Below are 22,073 nucleotides of genomic sequence, written 5' to 3' on the forward strand. Positions count from 1 at the left end.
CTTCTCAACTGCTGTTTCTGCAATGTCTTTTTTGAGATAGGGTGGTGAGCACTGAACACAGTCTTCCAGGTGAGGGAGTACTAATACTTTGTGTATTTTCTCTGTGTTTTTCATTGTACTACCACACCTTTTGTTTTCTTTTGTGGACTCTAATATGTATTGAAGATAGAGTTTCCTGCTTGTTCATCTGTGGTTTTTTTTCATAACACTCTAATGTGAGCATGGAACTTTATTAGATTATTCATATGACGAAGTCCTGGCTAAAAAAATGGTCTATTTCAGATTTATAAGAAGGGAGAGTAACAAGCAAACCATGAAGGCAAGGGCACAGGGATTAAATTAGGAAAGTATATACATATATTTATTTAGTAGTTTATTTTTAAGTAGTAGTCCCAGTTTTATGTATTTATATTTTATGATTGTCTTGCACATGATCATATAATTTTTTGTTGACAGCATTGTGTTGTACCAATGACATTACAGACCACTAATTTTTTTTTTAAATTCTTTTAATGCTAGTTTCCAGAAGAAATTAGATTCTCTTGTCTGTCTGGTTTTTTCACATTTCAGACAGATACGTCGTCATTGGTAGTCATCACGACAGTTTGAATACTTATGGTGGGCAAGAGTGGGCCAGTAGCACTGCTATCATCACAGCGTTTATACAAGCCTTGATGTTGAAGGTTAAGAGAGGCTGGAGACCTGACCGGACCATTGTGTTCTGCTCCTGGGGAGGAACATCATTTGGGAACATTGGTTCATATGAATGGGCAGAGGTAAAACAATTTCAGGAGGACTCATTACTTTTGTTGAAAGCATGAAAGCAATATGGCATTACCACGTAGGAAATGATGGTTCATGGACTGGTCTGTGATGTCTGACTGTACACGTTCGTGTACCCTGTAGCAAGTGCAGTGAGAACATCTGCCGAGGCAGTTCCTGTGGAACAGAGCATGTGTGACAGGGAGATGACAAGCTGCTTCCGTCGCAGTGAAGGCTGCATGTACAGCACCTTTGTGAGCCCATTCCCCTCCCTGCTTCAGCAGAGGACTGTGAAAGAGGGCAATGCCAGAGTTTGCGGGAGAGGGGGCAAACCTCAAAAAAGACCTAGACCCAGAGATAGCTTAGAGGGCTTTTTCACCTTCTTGGGGGTTCAACAGTTAATAATTTTTAATTGATGGGCTTCGTGCAGGGAGAACTGAATCGAAAGCACATTGAATGAAGAGAACCGTGCTATGGTTTACGTTAATTACACAAATGTTTCAGTGTCTCCATGGCTAGTGCTGATCCGCTTCTCATTTATTTGTGCTAAGGAGTCGGGTACAGCCTGACACGGGCAATTCCTTGGGCTCTTCCTTCCAACAGAATGGAAATCAACTTACTGAAAGAACATACCTCATCAGAGTATTGTTGGTCATATATGATTACGGCGGACTTCAGTTGATAAATCAAAGGAATAGCCAGCAGAGAGGTTCATGGCTGCTGAATTAAAACAGTAGATAAAATGAAGAGTTAATTGCTGCTTATCACGCGTGAGGAGTGGCTAGCTCTCACTGAAGTTTCACACTTCCAACATGATTATTCTTCAAAAACAAGAGGGGGTGAAAAAAATCAAATTGAAAAGATCCAGGCTGGAAGCAAAATTTGTTTAGTTCCACTTCAAGTCAGCTTTACATCAGATGTAATTGCGTTACGCTGCTTCTGTTCAATATAAAGAGCCACTTCATACAAAGAGTAACTCATTACTGAGAAGGCAAAGGGGATCTTTTTTAAAAAGAGATAATAATTGAAACAGTTTGTATGTACTATTTTTATAGTCTAGAAATAATAAAATTAAAGTACTGGGAAAGTTATGCAATTCAAATCTGAATGTGAGTACATTTAACTGTTGATAACAATTGCTTTTGAAGTTTGTCTTCTGTCAGGCATAAGTTTAAAAGGCCTTCACGTTGTGTCACAGTATGTAGCGTTTTCATTTTTTGCCTTAAAAGTGTAGTCGTTTTTAATTCCTCCCAGGCCTGTTTGCATTTTGTTGAGATGATGTGTGAAATGGAATTATAACTTCTGCTATATAGAGAAATAACACTAAGATATCCTTTGAAGTCCTTAACAGCATGTTGTAAGAAGGCGTTGTTAAGTAATACTTAGGGAATCGCAGGGGACAAACACAGAGGGTCCAGTTTTTCCCTAGAAGGAGCTGAAAGAACAAAACAAGTCTTAATTATAACGATGTGTAGTAATACTGGTGCTCTGCTTGTGTTGTAGGATCTCAAGAGAGTTCTTCAACAAAACGTCGTGGCTTACGTTAGCCTCCATAATCCAGTCAGAGGCAACTCAACTTTGCACCCTGTCGCATCCCCTTCTCTTCAGCAACTGGCAGCAGAGGTTAGCAATAAAGTGTTTTCTCTCACGTGTTTTATGAGGTTACATGGTTAACCCCCTTGAAGCTGGTTGGTTTTAGATAACTATAGGTTGATGTTGTTTTGTTTAAGCACTTTAACCTCACAAATACACATGAACTGCTTTTACTAAGTAAGCAGGTTAAATTTTATTTAAAAACTTACAAGGTGTATTAAGAGGTTGGAACGGATGACTTATTTCAACAGCTCATTATACCAAGTCTTACCATACTCGCATGCCCTCCACCTTTCTCACCTTTTTTGGTAGCTTTAAAGTAACATATTTCTTATTCTTTAGCACAAAGCACATTTTTCTCTTCCTAATCTGATCTTTCCAGACTGTTTCTCTATTTGCATTTAAACCTGTGTATTTACCAGATATAATGTGACACAGAGGGGAGAGCTGCGCCTTTGTAACTACTCTGCAGTCAGAATATTCTGTAGCTGTGCCGGTGCAAGTGCACGTAGGCTTTAAATTAGTGACCTTATTGCCATTTCTGAGGTTGCTCAATTTATTAATATTTAAAATGAGTTGTAAATAATATAAGGTACGTACTAAATGATAAAACCAGTTTAAAGTGGCATGCGTAAAATGGAGTTCAAATTGACTTCCATAAAGTTGCTTTTTAGTTGTTTTTTCCATAAATTTGCCAAGCTAATACTCGTTAGGTTATTCTGACGTTTCTTTGACTTGCCTTTGAAGCATTTGGTACTAAACACTGCTCAAAGTAGCATCTTGAATTAAGTGGCGTTTAAGACTGATCTTGATCGGCAATTGTTGTCTAAGTTAGTAAAAGGATATCAGTCGAATTGCTTCTTAGCAATGTTTTATCCACTTTTGTCCAGCGATTAGGTGGTGATTACCTCATCGAGAGGATCTTGTTTGTTCTGTGCAAGTATTTTGAAAAATGCACCACAAAGTAATTTCTTTTCAGGGAAAAAAAGGCTTCATTTGTGGAAGATTATTTATAATGTTGTATAGATGAGTCAGATATGACTGGTACGGATACGTCATTTAAAAATCTATTGTAAAATTTAGCTACTGTGTTATCCCAAAAAGCAGGTCTGTTTGCCCAGGGTGCAAAACGCCAAACTCCACATGGAGCTGGGAGCTATTTTATTCAGTCGTTTTTGCACAAAGATGGGTGCTGGGTGGTAACTCCCCAAAGCCAGTACCGCGCACCGAGAAACTGCAAGGCGTTTATACAGTCAAATGTGTCAGGTAAAGGGAATATTCACAGCCCCCAGCTAATAACTGGCTAATTTCTTTCTCATTTCGCCTGAGAGGTGCAGCTCCCTTTAAATTCACCACACATGCTCAGACAGTGAGGGGCTTATTTGAGTAGAGGGTTTTCTGGCCTGTGGGCGTGATTTTTAGTATTATAATGAGGATAGTTCACCTAAAGGACACTTAGTTTTAGTCCTTATCAACATCCCAGTTAGTTCTCTTTGACTGTACACTTTATCACCGAGTTCACAGCGTCTTCAGAGGAGGGATGTTCCCTTCTGTCAGTCTCTTGGCTCTCTTCAAGGATATAGTCATAGAATAAATGCTTCTGAGTCTCTCAGCTCTCTTCTCTGGCCGGCAGTTTCTGTTTTGCCAGGCTGACATGGTTCATTGTTATTACTTAGAAGAAAATTTCATTTCTTCCGGATATCAACTTTACTTGCAAAAGATACTCTTCAGGCAGGGTGCTGCCTTTTGCAGTCCTGTCTCCATAAAACAGCTATTTGCCATTTAAAGGAATAAATTTATTACCTAAGGTCCTTGAGCTATTTGGGTTTTTTTTTCTCATTTTGTTTCTTTGACTTCACTAAATGATCCAGGGCAGCGATCTGAAAACTGTGAACTGGCTGGAGCTGTGCAGCAGACACTTTCTTTATTATCTCCTTATCACTTACATTAAGATTTTATTCTTTTATTCTAATAAATGCCTCTCTTAACACTCTTATTAGTAAGATTGTTACAGTCACGCCCTCTAATTTGGAGAAAAAGCAAAGGAAATCTCTTTTCACCTACACTTTCTTTCTCTGGTGCATTTGGGTGTGATGTTGTAGGATCTTGTAACTCTTGTTGTAATAGCGATGGTATCCTATCCAGTTGTACAGACACAGCCTCTCCTAGCAGTCCTGCCTTGCACCAGTTAATTACTTAACAGTCAGGAAAGCATGAACTGCATTGTTTTTCTTCCAGTAAAACCTCTCCATCTCACCTCTGATTCTTTAATGGCTAAGGCTTTATCACTGAGAATCTGTCTGTTCCGCATGCTTCTCCTGAAGCCCCATTTAAAAAGAGAAGGACAAAATGCACACAAGGTAACCTGTATACTTTTATTTTTTGTGGGATGATAATATTTGTAATTAATGCAACTGTCATACAGTTTGTGGCGTTAAAAAGCTGTGTAGGAATGACTGCTTTCCAAATGCCGGCCAGGTTTCTGAATTCGTGTCAAGTGTATTGACAGCGATGGAGCAGCTTAGCACAGGTCTTTGTTTGTTCCCACGGGTGCTCACGATGTGCCATGTGTCTGGATTATTTTCTTTGCAAGGCTACTTATAAAGAATATTGATATTACTTCCAGCAAATGCCAAGAAGACAATGTAATTACAGATTATCTCAAAATTAGGATAGTGCAAATGGGGTAGGATGTGTCTTTCTGGAGGTCGTTTCATCTTGACAAAATTGTGAGTCCGTGCACGAGACTCTTGTTAACAGATGCAGGTTGCAAAGAAGTGCTTAAAAAGTCCAGTGAGAGACAAGGATCATTTTATTTTGGAAGGGTAATTCTCTGAAATTAGGTTTGTTACAATGGAAAAGAAGGTGAAATGGGAATTTAGAATTAATAGTATCAATCCATTTTAAAATGAAAAGAGAAAATAGCCGATCTTGTTCAGTTAGGTAGGAACTTCCCATAATTTGCGAAGAACTGGAAGATACCACACAGTACCTTTGGATTCAGTCCCGAAACTCATACTGCCATTTTTAGACTTCACAACCAACAGAGACCAGCTTGCGTTATTTTCTCCTATTCCGAAACAGTGTTGCAACACTGCTTTGATGAAGGCGAGACTAAGACCTGCTCACCATTTGCACTAAGGGCAGAGTTGGGTTTTGTTTCGTGCTCACTGTTGTGCTAAAACTATGGGCGCTTGGTCTCAGTGAAATAGAGGAGTGTTTTCTGAGGGACAATTAATGCTTGTTACGAATGCCTGCAAAGGTTAAGCATTAAGATTCTAGGGAAAACAATGAAAACTGCCGTTTGTCCTGTGAAAGAAAGCTCGAGTGAAAACCGCACTAAACGCGGAGCACTCCATGAATCCTACAAGGAAGATAGCTTAGAGACAGCTGTGGAGAAATGGCAATCTCAGGCAGGCAAACGCATACAGTCGCGTTTACTTTCTGTGCTGTAAATATGTGGCTTTTCTAAAACAAAATTTTGGACCCCTGCTAATCACTGCAGCTTCCGAAACGTCTTTTTTTTTTCCTTCTTAATTTCTGTTAACGTAGGAAAAAATAGGGAAGAGTTTTAGCTGAAATGTAGTTTGTGTGACTATTCTAGACTTGCCAATAAAAAGAAAAATCACAGACCTGATGAGTTGTCTACTATGTGAGATCTGGTGGTCAGAAAATAGGATAAGTGCTTGGCTAATTAACAGAGACCGTGACTTCTTAAAGATGTTTTATGTGAAGGGATTACATCTTCATTTTAGTTGCAGGTTACAAAAGGGAGCTACATAAGCAGTCTGCAAATAATAATTTTACGTGCCTATCAGTAGGATTCAGCGGGATTCTGGTTGAAACTCCAAATAACGTGAAGAAGCTAATTTAAATATTTGGATTAATTAAGCAAAGAGGAATTCAAACAATTCCGAGACCTTGACGTGTTTAATTCAAATCTTTTTTATATAACTATGCTAATTAGTGTCCACATTAACAAGAGGGAAATACTGCCAAGTTATATTTTTGCCTACTATTATTTTGTAAGGAGAATGATTGTTAATTCGCTTGCTCAGTTGGTGAATCACCATTTGTTGGCAGAGTGTCACTGGTAAATTGGGTTGGTTTGATGCTGGCATTCATTCTCTGTAAATAAGGCCATTAATGAATTTTTCTATAATGAACATTTCACAAGTAAAAAAAAGTTGTTATGAAACATAAATCAATTTCTTTTTTCTTTTAACTGTTTGTATGACTGCTGCTGAGCAGACTCCAGGTCTGCTGTTATTGCTGATCCCAAGGAAACTTACTGCTCCTGTCCCCTAAGGAGAAGAGCCATTTAAAGCTGTCGAAGAAAGAGTTGAACATTTTCTAGATCAGAAATTAAAAATGACGGTACCAAATATTGTGCCACACTATTTATTAATATTTGTTTCTATTAATGGAGTAAATGGCGTAAAACATCTCTACATTTAAAGGTGGTTTTATTGACAGAAAATAATTATTTCTTTTTGAAGTAGAACTAAAGATACCCGTCTGTATAGATGCTGTCAGTATTATTATTTCTTGATTTTTTAAAAAAAAACTTGGATTAATGCAAGCATTGATTCTTTTCTTTCAACTTCTGTGTGTTTTCTCATTGATTTTTGTTTTACCTACAGCATTTCATAATGGATCTCCAAGCTTTTTATATCAGTAGGTTGTAAAGAATAAAATTACATTAAGATACTACTTGGATTGCTTGTTGTATGCCATGTAACCAACGATTCCACATGAATTTTCAATCTTTACCTATTATTGCTTTTAATGTTATAATGGCTTGCTAGTGTTACTTTTTATATTTGTGTTGAAAACAAAAAAAAATAAAACCACTTGAGAATCAGAAGTTTATGCTGTGAACTCCTGCCTCAGGAATCCATAACTACACTAAAAGGATGCTGTTAATATGGACAGAACGTCATTGCCAGCTCTATTCAATTCATTAAGATGCTGCTTCTCCAGTGTGAAAAGCAAAGTTTCATTTAATGGTGGATTGATTTTGGAGCTGCAGCAGATACTTTGCATCTGCTAACAATGCTTTTATTTTTATAAGATGTTGCTTTGTCCACTGTTGCATAATTTTTCACTCTTCCCCCAAATTAAACTATTTTAATAGACAAATTCTGATTCAAACGGTGGGTAATCATTTAAACCTATTCATACATTTTGATGTTATGGAAATACTATTGCTGTTAGCCATGGGGGGAAGAAGTCTGTCAGCAAGGAAGAATACGAGTGAACTGGTTTTTATGCTGTGAACTTATCGGAGATCTGCCACAAGTCCTTCATTTCTAATGAATCAAGCTTTCTGCTTCCGTGTCCTTCTCTGTCTTTATGACATTAAGGTATTAACTTCTTCTGCTAAAAGCAAAAATGATGTATAATTCCAGCAGGGTTTTTGTTTTGTTTTGAAATGTAAATGTCAATTTTTATAGCCATTTTAGATAAAATTGAAGAAATATGGACATTTCGTTATCTTTAAATGTAGGATCTGGACTATGGGAGTTTTCAGTAATTCTTTACCTGCTGTAGAATGGATTTTGCTTCTAGGCTACTATGGCCCCATCTAATTAAAACTGCCTAATGTAATAAGCTGTACTGTGTACGGGAATTGTTTTTGCCTTCCAGAGACTTTATCCAGATTACAGTATTAGAAAAGCTGACTTCAGTTCTGTCTAGATACTCCTTTGCTTAATTTCACCTTATTGCTCCTAGTTATTTCCCTTCAGAACTGACTTTTTCTGTGATTATAGAAAGGCGTTTTCGTAGTGACAGAAAACTTTTCATGTAAAGATTTTAAAAGTAAACTTCTAGTTCTTATGAAAGATGATAGATTGACAGCTCTGAATATTTTAAATTTTCTACATAACCACGAATCAATGAGGACTTTCTCTCACTGTTTTTTTCTAGTCATTATTAACTATGTTGTTGAATGAATTTCCCTTAATGCCTATAAGCTGTATATAAGATATGTACAGCATGTGGGAAAGAACTGCACATGCAAAAAAAAATCAAGTGTGTAGTAAAATGACCAGAAGAAAAAAAGAAAGCATCTTTAAACCAGAGTCTACAAGACATTAGTACGGAATGAGAACTAAGACAATGTCTCGTCATTTGGCTCGTAGCGATTGCAGCCACATGTTCCTTACTTTTGCCTGTGACAGACAAATAATCAAAATTAGGTGCAGGACAACGCAATTTCTAGCTTGCAGATCAATGTGGAAAAGAAAGCAGCTGAATAATGAAAAGCAGATCATTTGTTTGCCATATAATAAAAATGGTGAAATTTTTTAAGTAATGGGATATTTATTCAACCTGGCTGGAAGGATTAGATACCACTTTTTCTGGTAGTAAAATATGGCCTTCCTAAGTGTGCTAACCTCACATTCTGAGAATGGGAAGCTTTAAAGTGCTCTTTGATACACTCAGTCTGTCTCAGTATGTCTTCTAGCTGTGGTTATTCTTTAGACATGCATGAAGACGTTTATTTTATGAAGCTCTGTGACTTTAAATAAGTTACCGGTATTTTCTGTTGCAAAATTCTAAGCTATTTAATATGGTCCTAACGAGGTCCTATACTGAGAACTCAGAGGACTGGGAAGATCAATAGATTTGTAGAAACCTGGTGTCCTGGTTTAACCCCCACCAGCAACTCAGCCCCACGCAGCGCTCGCTGACTGCCCCCCGGTGGGATGGGGGAGAGAATCAGAAGGGTAAAAGTGAGAAACCTCTTGGGCTGAGATGAAGACAGTTTAATAGAATCACAGAACGTCCTGAGCTGGAGGGGACCTGCAGGGATCATCGAGCCCAGCTCCTGTCCCTGCACAGGACAGCCCCAAATTCACTCCATGGCTCTGAGGGCCTTGTCCAAGTGCTTCTGGAATATCTCCAGGCTGGTGCCGTGATGCCTCCCTGGAGAGCCTGTGCCAGGGCTCCACCACCCTCTGGGGGAAGGACCGTCTCCTAATGCCCAGCCTAACCCTCCCCTGGCACATCTCCCTGCCATTCCCTTCGGTCCTAGTAGGCAAATTAAAAGCCGTGCACACAAGCAGAGCAAACCAAGGAATCTGTTCCCTCCTTCCCACAGACAGGTGGGTGTGCAGCCACCCCCGGGGCAGCAGGGCTCCATCACACCCAACGGTGACTTAGGAAGACAAACGCCATCACTCCCAACTTCCACCCCTTCCTTCTCCAGCTCTGTATGCTGAGCATGATGCCATACAGTGTGGGACAGCCCTGGGGTCAGCCGGGGTCAGCTGTCCCGGCCGTGCCCCCTCCCAGCCCCTCGTGCCCCCCCAGCCCCTCGCTGCTGGGGTGGGAGGCAGGAAAGGCCTTGGCTCAGTGTAGGCCCTGCTCAGCAGGGACGGAAACATCCCGGGGGTGTCAACTCTGTTTCCAGCACAAACCCAAAACACAGCCCCATACTGGCTACTGCGGAGAAAGCTAACTCTATCCCAGTCAAAACCAGCACACCTGGGAAAATGGGATTGTGTTTTTTTTTGTTTGTTTGTTTTCTTTTTTGTTAAGCTCTTTCTCTCAGGAGGAGTAGAAATATATCTGTAGAATACTAAACCAGCCACTGACATAAAAGCATTGACCTGTGCCCCACTGGGAAATGGGCACATAAACAGCATGGAATTCCTGCTCATGCTGATATATTTTGAGGTTGGAAGTTCTCTTCCACTGTGCGCCCTTGTCATGCACGCATAGAAGGCTCTAGATGTGTTTTAGTGTTTAGGTTCACCCGCCATTTGAATCACCAGGAAATTTCAAAAGTAATTTCAAGCGAAAAGTCTCTGTATTTTCCAAATTATTCACAAGGCGTTCATCAGTAGTGTAGCTGAGATGCATTTTCATTTAACGTGTCAAAGCAGCATAATTCCTGTAGCATTACTACTCCCGTGTTTAGGTGCACACAGAATGTGACTTCACTGAATATGAGAGGGAAGGATTTTACAGCTGATAATCTGTGATGTCAAGAAAAGAAAAAATGCGGGAAATGGTTTTCCTGAAGGTTCTGGAAAAACCTTTCTTTTGGCAGGTAAAAGGTCATAGAATTCAAACCTCTGTCTCTTGACAGAGCCTCGAAGGTGATTTCAAAACCTGTTTTGTAGCGATCTATTTTAAGACTTTAATGCTTAGGCTTTCTTTCAAGAAGAGCCTTCTAACACATAGGAGAGATGGTAACTTCTCAACTTTGTATCCTGTCTCCTCCTTGATGAGACGCCTTACTGTGTAATTACTTGAAGAAAGCTGATTGTTCTACCTTCAATAGGAAATCTGGCATTAGAAGAAGGGAATCTTCTAAAAACAAACAGTAAAAAATTAGAAATTAGTTCCCTCTCAGTTTTAACAAATTCCTCTTTTTCTCTAAAGTGAGAATGATCACATTTAATTTTAGTTGTAAAGATTTAAAAAAGCTGCAGATCAGGTTCTAAATTATTGCCATTGATTTTTTTTTTTCCATAGTCTTTAGAGCTGTCCTTGATAACTGTTGCATTCTGTGTCTGAATGGAAAGGAAAAACAATATTCATTACTAAGATTAATAAACAGCTCACGGGTTTGTGTGGGTAGAGATTTAGCTGGTCTTCCTGCTGTTTCATATGTTTCCCGTGTCTGTGACGGTCAAGGAAGGGTTTTGCTACATTCTGCATTTGCTACCAGAATTTTCAAGATCACCTACTAATTTTGGTTAATGCAGTCTGGAGTCCAAAAAGATGTCTGAACACTTTGGGGAAAGTTATCTTTAGTTTAGCCACATTTTCTGCCATTGATAGTTATTTAATAAATATCTGTTCTGAAATCTCAGTCATACTCAAACAGCTTTTAAAGATTCTGTAATGAAATGGACAATTGTCGAACATAATTTGTAAAATCCTGTAAGTTTAGCACATTTTTATTTCATGCTTTTGTCAAAAAAAACTAAGGAGATTGAAATTCAATAGGCAAGTGGTAATTTAGGCTACCAGGCCACATACAAAAATTAATACAAAAGCATTTAAGGGTGTTTTATTCTCTCAGGTTGGCACTAGGATGAGAGGAAAATTTGTTTAAGGTCATTTTAACTCTGAAACGATAAAGCTGCAGTCCGCCAAGTGACAACTGACGATCAAAAGAGAATATAATGTTATATAGAATAGGCTGACATGGTAGCTACTGTACATGAACTTCACAGTAGTATCATGTTTTTAAATGTCTGTCATGCTAATTACAAAACATTTTATGTGATCTTAGAGTAATTATTTTAAAAAAGCCCGTCTCGTATGGTGTATTCTATTGTTTGCGTTTTGTTTGCTGCATTTGGTCTGCATATGGAGCTTTGCGTAATGATTAGATTTCTCTTTAAAACAAGTAGCAGGGGTTATTTGCAGTTGTCACTCAAAATATTTAATTAACTCCAAACACAACAAAAGTATCATAAATCTTATTTACAAAATATCTTCAAGTAAGCTTGTAAAAGAGTTGCCTGCTCAGCTGAAATGGAACTAAATGGTCAGATTCGAGGGTGCTTTGGAACCAATTATACTGCAGTAGATGCTTCTGTGGGGTTCTGGGGAATTGGGGGAAAAAGTCACATGAAATCTTTTTCTCCTTGTAAATTAATGGATTATTATCATAAATGAACCACAAAGATGTAGTTTGCCTGGTTTAATGTTGGTTTTTTTCTGTAAAGGACATGAGGATTTCATTTTACAGATTGCAAACATAAGGTCTGATTAGGTAGAATGTACATACAAATGAATGTGCACAACACCTCTGATGATACAAGACCAAAACTGGTAAGGATATTAGGAAACCTTTCTTCCCTGACAGAGCCCGCCCGTCCCTGGGGGGGTTCAAACACTGTGTAGACGTGGCGCTGAGGGACAATGGTTTAGGAGGCCTGGGGGTGTTGGGTTGGGGGTTGGACTTGATGATCCTAGAGGTCTTTTCCCACCTTAATGATTCTATGATTCAGGTGATCACTGATCCAACTCCTCATCCTACTGCAAAAAATCTCTGATGTGTCTCAGCTTCCAGTCTACAAGATTCTAAAGCTTTCTCAGAGGATCTGTGCCTCTCTTCTGTCACAGTAATATTTGGAAATTTTTTTCATCTATTGAAGTCATCACAGTTGAAAATTAATCTTCCTTTTCCATTCTTCCACTGCTGATCTTTATTCTTTTTTTTGCAGCAACCTTTTTACGTATTAAATGAAAGTTATCATTATACACAAAAGGAAATAATATACTTCATACGTATTAGCTTTAGAGAGTTTATACATCTTCCTCAAAATTAGTATTTAATTTGGTGTTTGAAATCAATTGATATGTCTCAGACAAGCGACTGAGGCCTCTGTTAACTCCTGGTTTTGCCAAAGATTACCACTTGAGGCACATTGCATGTCAGCTAATATTTTATAATAAGCTAAACCGACAAAAAAATATAGGTAGAGTCGAAGTGACTCTATGGAGAGTCTAATCAGAAAAAAAAAAATAATAGAAATATGAGTTTCACCTCTGTTGTATGTTTGTATTGCTGCTAAGAACGGTATCCTGATTGGTTATCCAGTGATGTAGTGCGTCCTCAGAGCAGAGGGTATTTGGAATATATGTTTGTAAACTGAAGCAGCCGACCAGCAAGTGAGCCCGGAACCATAGGCATTTTCATAAACTAGGCTTAATCAATCTGAGAACAGTACGTCCCATCCAAATGCCTTCTCTCTTAGTCTGAATTTCTTTTATAAAACAGGTTTGCTTCTCACTCCTGTGTAAATCTCAGTTTGCCGTCTGATTCTCCTTAAGTCTTTTTAAAGAAATGAGTCCCTAGGTGTTAGTGTCACAATGCTGGGGCATATCTCGCTGCTTCTGCAAAATGCTTCGTGTTTGCATTTGTGGGGTTTTTCAGTCTTGTTCTGATAATGGAGAAAAGGTTGAGGCTGGAACTCTAGTTTCACTTGTATTTCTATAAAATGCTGTAGTCGTAGTGATTTAAGTATCTTTTTCCTGATTTATACTGTTATAAGACAGAAGAGAATTGGGTCTTGACTTCTGATTTATTTCCCTGTAAGAATGACAGAGTTTTCTGCTACAGCACTAAAAAGTATGGCTCGTATTCTCCATGAAAAGAGCATTCTGTGTGTGTTGGCAGCGCTACTGAAGGCATCTGATCCTGCTCAACAAAACCTGGTTGGATTTGGTATCAGCTCACCAGAGATAGACAGGTGACGCTAGTTATCTTGTGAGCGATGAAAGAAATCCATTTGTTTCAAGAGAAGAAACCCTAAAAGGAGTATCATCTACACTTTATTAGAATTAATAGCAATACTCATCATCCTTCTTTTTACCCTGCTTATGAGGTACTTAAATGCCTGTTTTTAACTTAATGTTTTTCTCCCGAATTAATCTTCCCTCCTACACATGAACAATTGGGACAAAAGCCAGAGGAGGCAGATAATGTGGGTCGGTTTATGTGTTAACTTAAGAACTCTCATGGTGGAAACAAGTGTAATAGCTTCTCTTTTAGAAGAGAGAAGAGCGGTACAGAGATCCTGAGTGGCAGGTAATCAAAACAAGCCATTTTTAAAATCATAGCGGGGCAGCCCGATTAAGTTTCTCTATCAGGCATTTTAAATTATTATGTACAGAATATATCGGTTCAATGGCGCTGGCAAGTGCAGCTTGTACTTTTAGGTAATCAACTTCAATCCATAACACACTTTTTGCTACAAAGAAAATCACAGTATATTGTCCTATGTGTTGGTCATGTTGTTAGTTCTTGACCTTTGTATTGATGCCATACATGTGTGTTTCGCTCTCTGGCACCACGTCACACACTTCACTGTTTCTGCAGGTGTCAGGTAGGAGAAGTATCCATAGGAACACTCTATGTCTTTTGGGTTTTTTTTCTTTTTTTTTTTTTAAACAAGTATCAAAATCTGGTTCTTACAAAATGAAGCAGAATAATAGCATTAATATTATTTGAAAGGGTCAGGTCACAGAGCAGTACTTGTCCATGTAGGTTGGTCTGTCTACACAGTGTCTGGGAATGGGAGGCAGAGTGTTTCACCGCTTCATTGCTGTTGCTGTGGAAAGATAGATGTTTGTCCTGAAGACAAAGGAAGATATAAGGCCCTCCTAAGGCACAGATGAAGGCGGCAAATGGTTTGAGCAGATAATGTGAGGGTGGCACTTTGCTAGTGCTTCCCGTGGTGCATGGGGGAGGTTAGTTGTTCTTCCCGATGCAAGGATTGTTTTAATCAGAGGTGTGACCTGAAGAACTTCATCCTCACTTTGTATTTAAATTTCTTATTTACTCCATGAATTGAATTTTGCGGCCCTACGGACGAAGGTAGAATCATTAAGGTAGCAAAATTCACCTTTGCCTACTGTGCTTCTGTTCTGGCAGCATCTGCTCATTGTAGGGTTCCCAAAGTAGGTTGTAGGCCTGCTGGCATCTGAGCTTGATGCTCTAGTATTTAATCCCTCTTTTAAAAGAAAGTGGTAAATAAATAATCATAACTCCTATGATAATTTCTTTCTGACATCCTGTACTTCCCCACCAAAGCAGGCACAAGTACTATGCAGCATTCTTCAATGCAGATTTAGTGTCAGACGCTTGTGCAACGCCGCTTATAGTAAGTAACACTGTAGCTCAAGGCAAAATGTTTTTATAACTTAACTTTTAGCCTACCTATGACCTTTTAAAAAGCGAGCTGTAACACTAAGTGAAAGGAGGAGAGCTCATACGTGACCTTTAATTGGGACAATGTGTTTATGCTCCACAAAGGACAAGCTCTGCCTTGGGCTGTAGTGTAAATATTTTGGTCCTTATTCGCATTTCCCGTAAGCTAATGTGCGCTGAGGGGAATTGTGTGAGGACTAGCGCAGCCACGCTGATGTAAAAGTCGGATAAATCATGAGAGAGAGTTTGAGGTGGTTCTGTCGCTACAGAAGTCTGTATATCCAGCAGGGTTGGCTTTTTTTTCACCCCTCAAATACTCCCTGACATAGAGCCTTTTTTTTTTTTTTAATATTTTTTACTTCGATGAGTACTGCGTAATCCTCGGTAATTCACTGCTGAGCTAAGTTAATGGAATCCCGTCGTTATTGACTAAAACACCCTCCAATTGTTCTAGTTTTGCTGAAGGACTACCAAGCAAAATACAGAACTATTAAAATAATCTCTGCATCTCTGACAGCATGAACAGAGGTCCTAGGGTTCTTCTGGGAATCCTGAAAACCTCTGTGGTAGAGTAATTCATCATATCCATTTTGTTCTCATGTTGTCTTGGAAGAACTGCACCGCGTCTGTCGTGGCAGCGTCCATCCACAAGTGCTTTCTTACAGCAACAGGGACCCGTGCTCCTTGCTGAAAAGAGCAGATACATGCCCCTCGCTTCTCTGAGAGACATACTGCCTCAGATAGCCCTCTTTTAAGTTGAGGAGCTACCTGTATCAACTATACCAGTGTGATTACTTGTGTTGACCCTTAAAATACTTGCATATATCAACATTCCTAACTGTATGAACTCAGATCTTTATGATTTTTTTTTCCTTAGATATATTTTGGTCCTTCCCCCTCTCTTTCCCATGGAGCACAAACCCAACAAAGATGCTTTTTGAGTTTTGTTAGCTCCTTGTCAGTGTTTTCATCAGGATTATCATTCCAGGTCTGAGACTAAAGCTTGTTAATTAGCCAGAGCATCCTCTGGATCGTTGCTTTTGCATCATGCATTAATATTTTAAGGCTATCTTGGGTCTCCTCCATCAGAGTATTTAATTTTAAAACAAATGGATAGCTTGGGTAATTTAATATTGATTACATTGTAATAGTTTCAAATTAGTACAAATTCTGAGTCTGACTGTACAGCACTTCAAACGTGAAAGAGATTTTTCAAAGAAACAGGTGAAGATGAATGACAAAGTCAGGTTTTTTTACTCAATTTTGGTATGTACTGTGTGACAACTATGTTGAAAATTATTCCTAACACAAAAGTTTCTTTAATGCTTTTAGATGGCAGTCCTTAGCCCCCTTAATGAACACTAACACTGTTTATCTCCAGTCTCTGTACTGAACTCTACATTAGAAGGGTTGGGGGGTTTTTTACCTCCTCCTTCAGTACGTCATCATAACATCTTTCATTCTACATTGCTGTTAGGATATCAGGCCTTGAATAGATACTTCACTTCAGAAGGCTGTTTTTCGGCACTGCGTTGTCTGTGACGTTAGGATGGAGGAGGTCTGGCGATCTCTTCCCTCAGCCTGGGGAAAATTAAAAAAAATGGACTAAGAAATTAAGAAACAGCCGTGCATTTGAGGAAGCCATGTCAACTGTGAAGCCTGGTCTTCTAGACACATGGCAGAGGAAAAGCTCTGAGCTCTGCTTCCGTGCAGGCTGGTTCTCAGTGACACTGACCCACCAATAGTCAGGGAGCGACTCAGGGACCTAGTGCATTTGTAAATTGGGAGTTTGATAACATGACTGGATTTGGATAGATTCTGGGTGTTAAGGTCTGACCAGTTTTGGCCTGTATAGCCAATTAGGACAGATGGGGGTTTGATTATCCAGTATCTTTACCTGGAGTCTAGAGTTTGCATATCCCTAGAAGTGCTTTTGGACTTATTTGTCAATGGATACGTTCCACAGAATCGCAGGTTGGAAGGGACCTTTGCTGGGGCAAACAGTAAAATGCGTTGGCCCTTCAGTCAGGTCGAAGTACTGAACTAAAGGGATAATTTATTACAGAGAAGTTCTATATATATTGATCGTTCTTTATGTAGTCTTGAGAATGACCTAAGATTTGCCTCAACACACGTGCATCTTAGCTCTGTTGGTAGTAATTTGATGTCGTTTGTTTTTTTTTTTAAGTAGTGGATATCTATGTGTTTTCAGAGCTAGTCCTTCATGCATCTTTTGAAAGTAGACATCTTCTTCAGACCAGTAGAACCAGTTATTGTTTCTCTGTGTGTGTGTGTGTGCGCGAGGTTTAGCTCCAAAAGGCAATATCAAATGCACTTTGTGGCTAGAACCTCCTTATTGGTTATGTTTTAGTGAGCTATGATTTGTACCAGTCTGAAATCTGGTAGTAAGGTGATTTTTCTTGCATAGAAATGGGAAGTAGTAGAAATTAGCAGCTGATTTAGTGGAACTTAGCAGCTGAGCTCTTCTAAAGACATACAGGAGGAAAGAGACGTGAGAAACTTTTGATCTTATTCAGTGTTAACTGTGTTAACAATTTGGTGCTTTGATGATTTGCCTCCTAAAATTACAGTCTCAGATTAACATTATTCTAAAAATAATCCAGTCTAAAGGAGCAGCTGAAATTTGGGTTAGTTTTTACTGCTTAGCTAGCATTTTTTAGGTTAACTAGTAGGAAATCATAAAAATTAGACGAGGCAATGTAGGTAATTCTGTCGGTCTTGCTACATAAACATTAAGTTTTCTGGCTTGCATGAAATCTGCCATTGGAAGTTATTAAAGAGCTATGGCATCCTAGGAGGGAACTGAAGAAGAGGAAAGCTGACATAGTTGTTCTGTAGAGTCTCTAGATCCCACAAGACAACGGAGCCCAGAGCACCAAAACTGAATCGTAGGCTGAATGAGCTACGTGCGCTGAAATACGGAGACTAAGGGTGTTCCAGAAGCTGAGGGAGTGAAAAAGCTGAATCGGAATTACAAAGGAGAATTGCAATGACCTGTGTAACTGTAGATTGATTAATTTTGATAATAACCCAAGATAAAATAAAGTGATAATTGATTTAAGCAGGATTTAGAAGGGGGCTAAGTGATGCCAGTCAGAATTTTTTCAAGAGAACACATCTCTGTCATGAACCTTTTTTTTTAATCTTTTGAAGGAATGATATGTTTATTTTATAAAGGTAGCAGCACAGACTTTTATGGAACATCTTGGGTGGTACTCTGTGGAATTCACAACAAAAACAGCGCTTTAGGTTAGTAGTTAATCACATGGATTTCAAATTTACACAAGCTGACTGACAGATCTTCAGAGGTATTACCTGTCAATGGAGAATCATCATGGAATGGAGATTTTCCTACCAGCATTTTTTCAGGCAGCAGCACTAGATTCAGTACTAGTCAACACCTTCATTATTTATTGCATAGAAAATTGCTACTCTTAAAGTATGTGAATGCTAAAACATAAAGGATAGCACAAGAATAAAAAACTGGAAAATAAAACCATACGAATTCACATGTGAATTGAAACCCACTATTTTAAGAGTGAGGACAATGAAACATTGGAACAAATTACTTTGGAAAAGTTGGATTATTTAGTCATGTAGTATCTGTAGATATAGATTAGCTTTTTTTCATATATGGTATTCCTTACTCACATGAAACAACTGATCTCAGTAAAAGAATATTCCTTTTCTTAAAAGAAAATTATGAAGTAGACAATAGAGTTGTGTTTGGCTTCCGACCCACAGCTCTCAGTTGTTACAGAAAGGGTATTATTAAGGACAGCTCTGTTCTTACATGTGATTTCTGTTAAATACCAACCATATTAACAATGAGTCCAATGCAAATCATGTCCTGGAACTTCCAGTCTGATTAAATTTTGAAAATACGTGTGTGTGTGTGTATGCATGCTTGATTTTGTATCTATGAATAATACTTCTGAGCTTAGGGAAACTGTTCACATCCATAAAACTATTTGCATATACAATTATCGTAGCGAGGCCAGAGATGCAAACTGTGGAAGATGGAGTGCACAGAGTAAGATTTAATATTGAGGAAAAAAATGAGTTCATGTTTATGTGATTCAGTAGCTTTAGTCCATTAAAAAACATTGGTCTGTGAAGTAAATTCTTTCCACACTGCTGACTGGAATCTGCACCTTTGAAAGTTCAGGTAGATACTGTATTATTTGGTATTTTCAAAAATACATATATGTAGCTTTCATTAGCCTTCCTCACCTGGTAAGAGTAAATAGCTGTAGACTGCACTTTCCTGGATTCATCAGTTTGTTCTCTCAATGTGTGCAGCATGAACATCTCTCTCTCACATACGGTGCACGCGTTGTCTGAGAAAGTTGGGTTTCGCTGCAGCAAAATTAACTTCTGAAGATCAGAATCTGGTGGATTAAGTCTGAAATTTAATGTAATGCATGTTTTTCTGAGATTATGTTGTGCAGTAGATAGACGCTATCAGTTTTCAGTCTTATAGATCCGTACTAACAAATTCTGAAGTAAAATACATTATCAGCCTTTTTGGGATTTGCTTGCTTGTTAAGAAAAAGTAGCAGCATGTCCCAGGAACCTTGTAACAATAAACCCCCACATTTTCTTAACAAAATTTAAATTTGTTTTTAGTCGTCCAGTACTTGACATTACATAGAAATTACAATATCCCTGTTCAATACTATAGGTAGGTTTTGGAACTACCTGGGCTAATAATTTTTCAGGGTGCAAAGGAACACGTCATTTGGGGGTGCGACGAGTTTTGGGTAATATTTGGCTCCTGCGTGTTTTGGTGAAAATCTTTTCAAAGTTACTAGGACTAGATCAGTTTCATGTCTCTTGGCTAAAATCATATTTTAGTCAATTAGTTGAAGTTGTTTTCCCAAGCCTTAATATTTCATAGCTCTTGAAACCAAGGACAAGTGAACTTCTATGGAAACCAGAAAGAAAAAGTCCCTTGGCTGTAGTGGCACTACTGCTTCCCCTGCTCTAGCTTTTTCCCTTCTGCCTTCCCGATTGTTGTTTTCCTGTCCAGTACAGAGGCAGTACCAGGCATCCTTCCTTACCGTGTAAGTAGGTGAAAGTTGGAAGAGTTCAGCTAGGGAAAGCATCAGAGCATTACACCACCTAAGTGAGGGGTTACAGTGGTCCATTTGCCCCCAAGTTTCTTTGCACCACCGCTGCTGTGCTGGTTTGGGCTGGGGTCGAGTTAATTTTCTCCACAGTAGCCAGGCCGGGGCTGCATTTTGGGTTTGTGTTGGAAACAGTGTTGACAACCCCAGGATGTTTTTGTTCCTGCTAAGCAGGGCTTACACCAAGTCAAGGCCTTTTCTGCCTCTCACCCCACCATTTATATCTGTGTCACGCAGAGGGAAGTAAAAGGAAGGGGGGGGGATGTTGGCAGGGATGGCGTTTGCCTCCCAAGTCACCGTTGGGTGTGATGGAGCCCTGCTGCCCCGGGGATGGCTGCACACCCGCCTGCCTGTGGGGAGGAGGGAACGGATTCCTTGGTTTGCTCTGCTTGTGCACAAGGCTTTTGCTTTCCCTGTTAAACTGTTCTTATCTCAACCCACAAGTTTTCTCACTTTTACCCTTCCGATTCTCTCCCCCTCTGCGGGGGAGCGAGCGAGCGGCCGCGTGGGGCTGAGTTGCCAGCTGGGGAGAAACCACATGTACAAAATAAAATCATGTAACATCTTTTGGATCGTTTAATTTATCTCCCAGTGGAGTCTGGAGACCAGTATCTGTGGTGCTGTCTGACACACTTTAATAAATCTGCTTCACGATGATCTCTCTGAAAAGTGCAGTTGAGGCATTTAAGTTAACAAGTACTGTTATTATTGCATTTGCTCAATTCCCACTGAAGTCCAGTAGAGGGGTTTTTTTATGAAAGATATGGTAGATTATTGACCTTCATGCTCTGCATGGACTGACAGGAGTGACTTACCATTTCAAAGAATGAAAAATACTTTGCATGTGTGACAGGGAGGGGAGTGATTTGTTCACGGAGAGTTGCTATCGAGATGTTTAAATGTCAGACCAGAGGTTTCAGGGCAAGGTAAAGCTTTGCCAGCACTAAATTACTTTGGCCTTATTCCAGGGTGGTGCCATGAGGGGAGATTTGCAATAATTTACCAATGTGGCAAGAGAGTTCCTCCAGAGTGTTACATGTAATTTTCTGTGTTCTGTTCCAAAAAAAGTTTCTTCATTTGTGTAAATGACAATTGAACTTACTCTGGTCTTTGGTTACAGTAACAACAGAAATTCTGACGGCACATTTCTCCTCCACTTTAACAACCAGGCTGCTCCACTTGTTATACGGTGTTTATTTGTGTATGTGTCCCCTCTTACTTGGGTGATGTCTTGTTACGGGTCTGTCCCGCCTCTGCGTGTACAGTTAGAGATGTGCAGCGTGGTTCAGTAGGATTCTTAGGTTCTGGAACAGAACTGATATAATATTGGATATTGGGAGTGTGTGGAGAGGGGTAGGGAATATGTGGCAGGTAATACGTTCACATGTGTGATGGGGTAAATGACATAATTTTTTTTTCTAGTGCTACACTTCAGATTGCCTCGTGTTCATAATCAGCAGATTCTAGATCTCAGCGCAGAGAAACACTCCACTGCATGGGGAGGGGGTAGCAGGGTGACTTCCACTTAAGGTCTGATGGATCTCTCATTCTGGGCCAGCTTTATGATAAGGCTCAGAAGGATGGCCTTGGTGAGCGGGTTTGCACTTCGACAAGTGCTTTTGCGGGGAGTAGCGCTAGCCAACATTTCGGGTAGAAACACTACAGATCGCGAGTACTGTGAGGTGCAGAAAGAGGAAGCCTGACCTGTGAATGCTGATGGTTTGGGGAAATAGGAATCACAGAATCACAGTGTTTAGAATCCCAGAATCCCAGGCTGGAAGGGACCTCAGGGATCATCTAGTCCAACCTTTCTGGGAAGAGCCCAGCCTAGACAAGATGCCCCAGCGCCCTGTCCAGCCGACTCTTGAAGGTGTCCAGCGTAG

The 22,073-nt window shown here is 39.5% G+C and overlaps 1 protein-coding gene across 10 annotated transcripts in view; it reads left to right on the forward strand.

Moving 5' to 3' along the window:
* The window catches only part of NAALADL2 (N-acetylated alpha-linked acidic dipeptidase like 2), a 502,547-nt gene that overhangs the window by 373,665 nt on the left and 106,809 nt on the right, over positions 1 to 22,073 (forward strand). For all 10 annotated transcript variants that reach the window (XM_064458021.1, XM_064458019.1, XM_064458018.1 and 7 more), the window contains 2 exons: positions 571 to 776; positions 2,266 to 2,385. In XM_064458021.1, the coding sequence (XP_064314091.1) occupies positions 571 to 776; positions 2,266 to 2,385 (326 nt within the window). The remainder of the gene's footprint in view (positions 1 to 570; positions 777 to 2,265; positions 2,386 to 22,073) is intronic.

Source organism: Phalacrocorax carbo, chromosome 7, assembly GCF_963921805.1.
Source record: "Phalacrocorax carbo chromosome 7, bPhaCar2.1, whole genome shotgun sequence".
In the NCBI taxonomy this organism is placed as follows: Eukaryota; Metazoa; Chordata; class Aves; order Suliformes; family Phalacrocoracidae; genus Phalacrocorax; species Phalacrocorax carbo.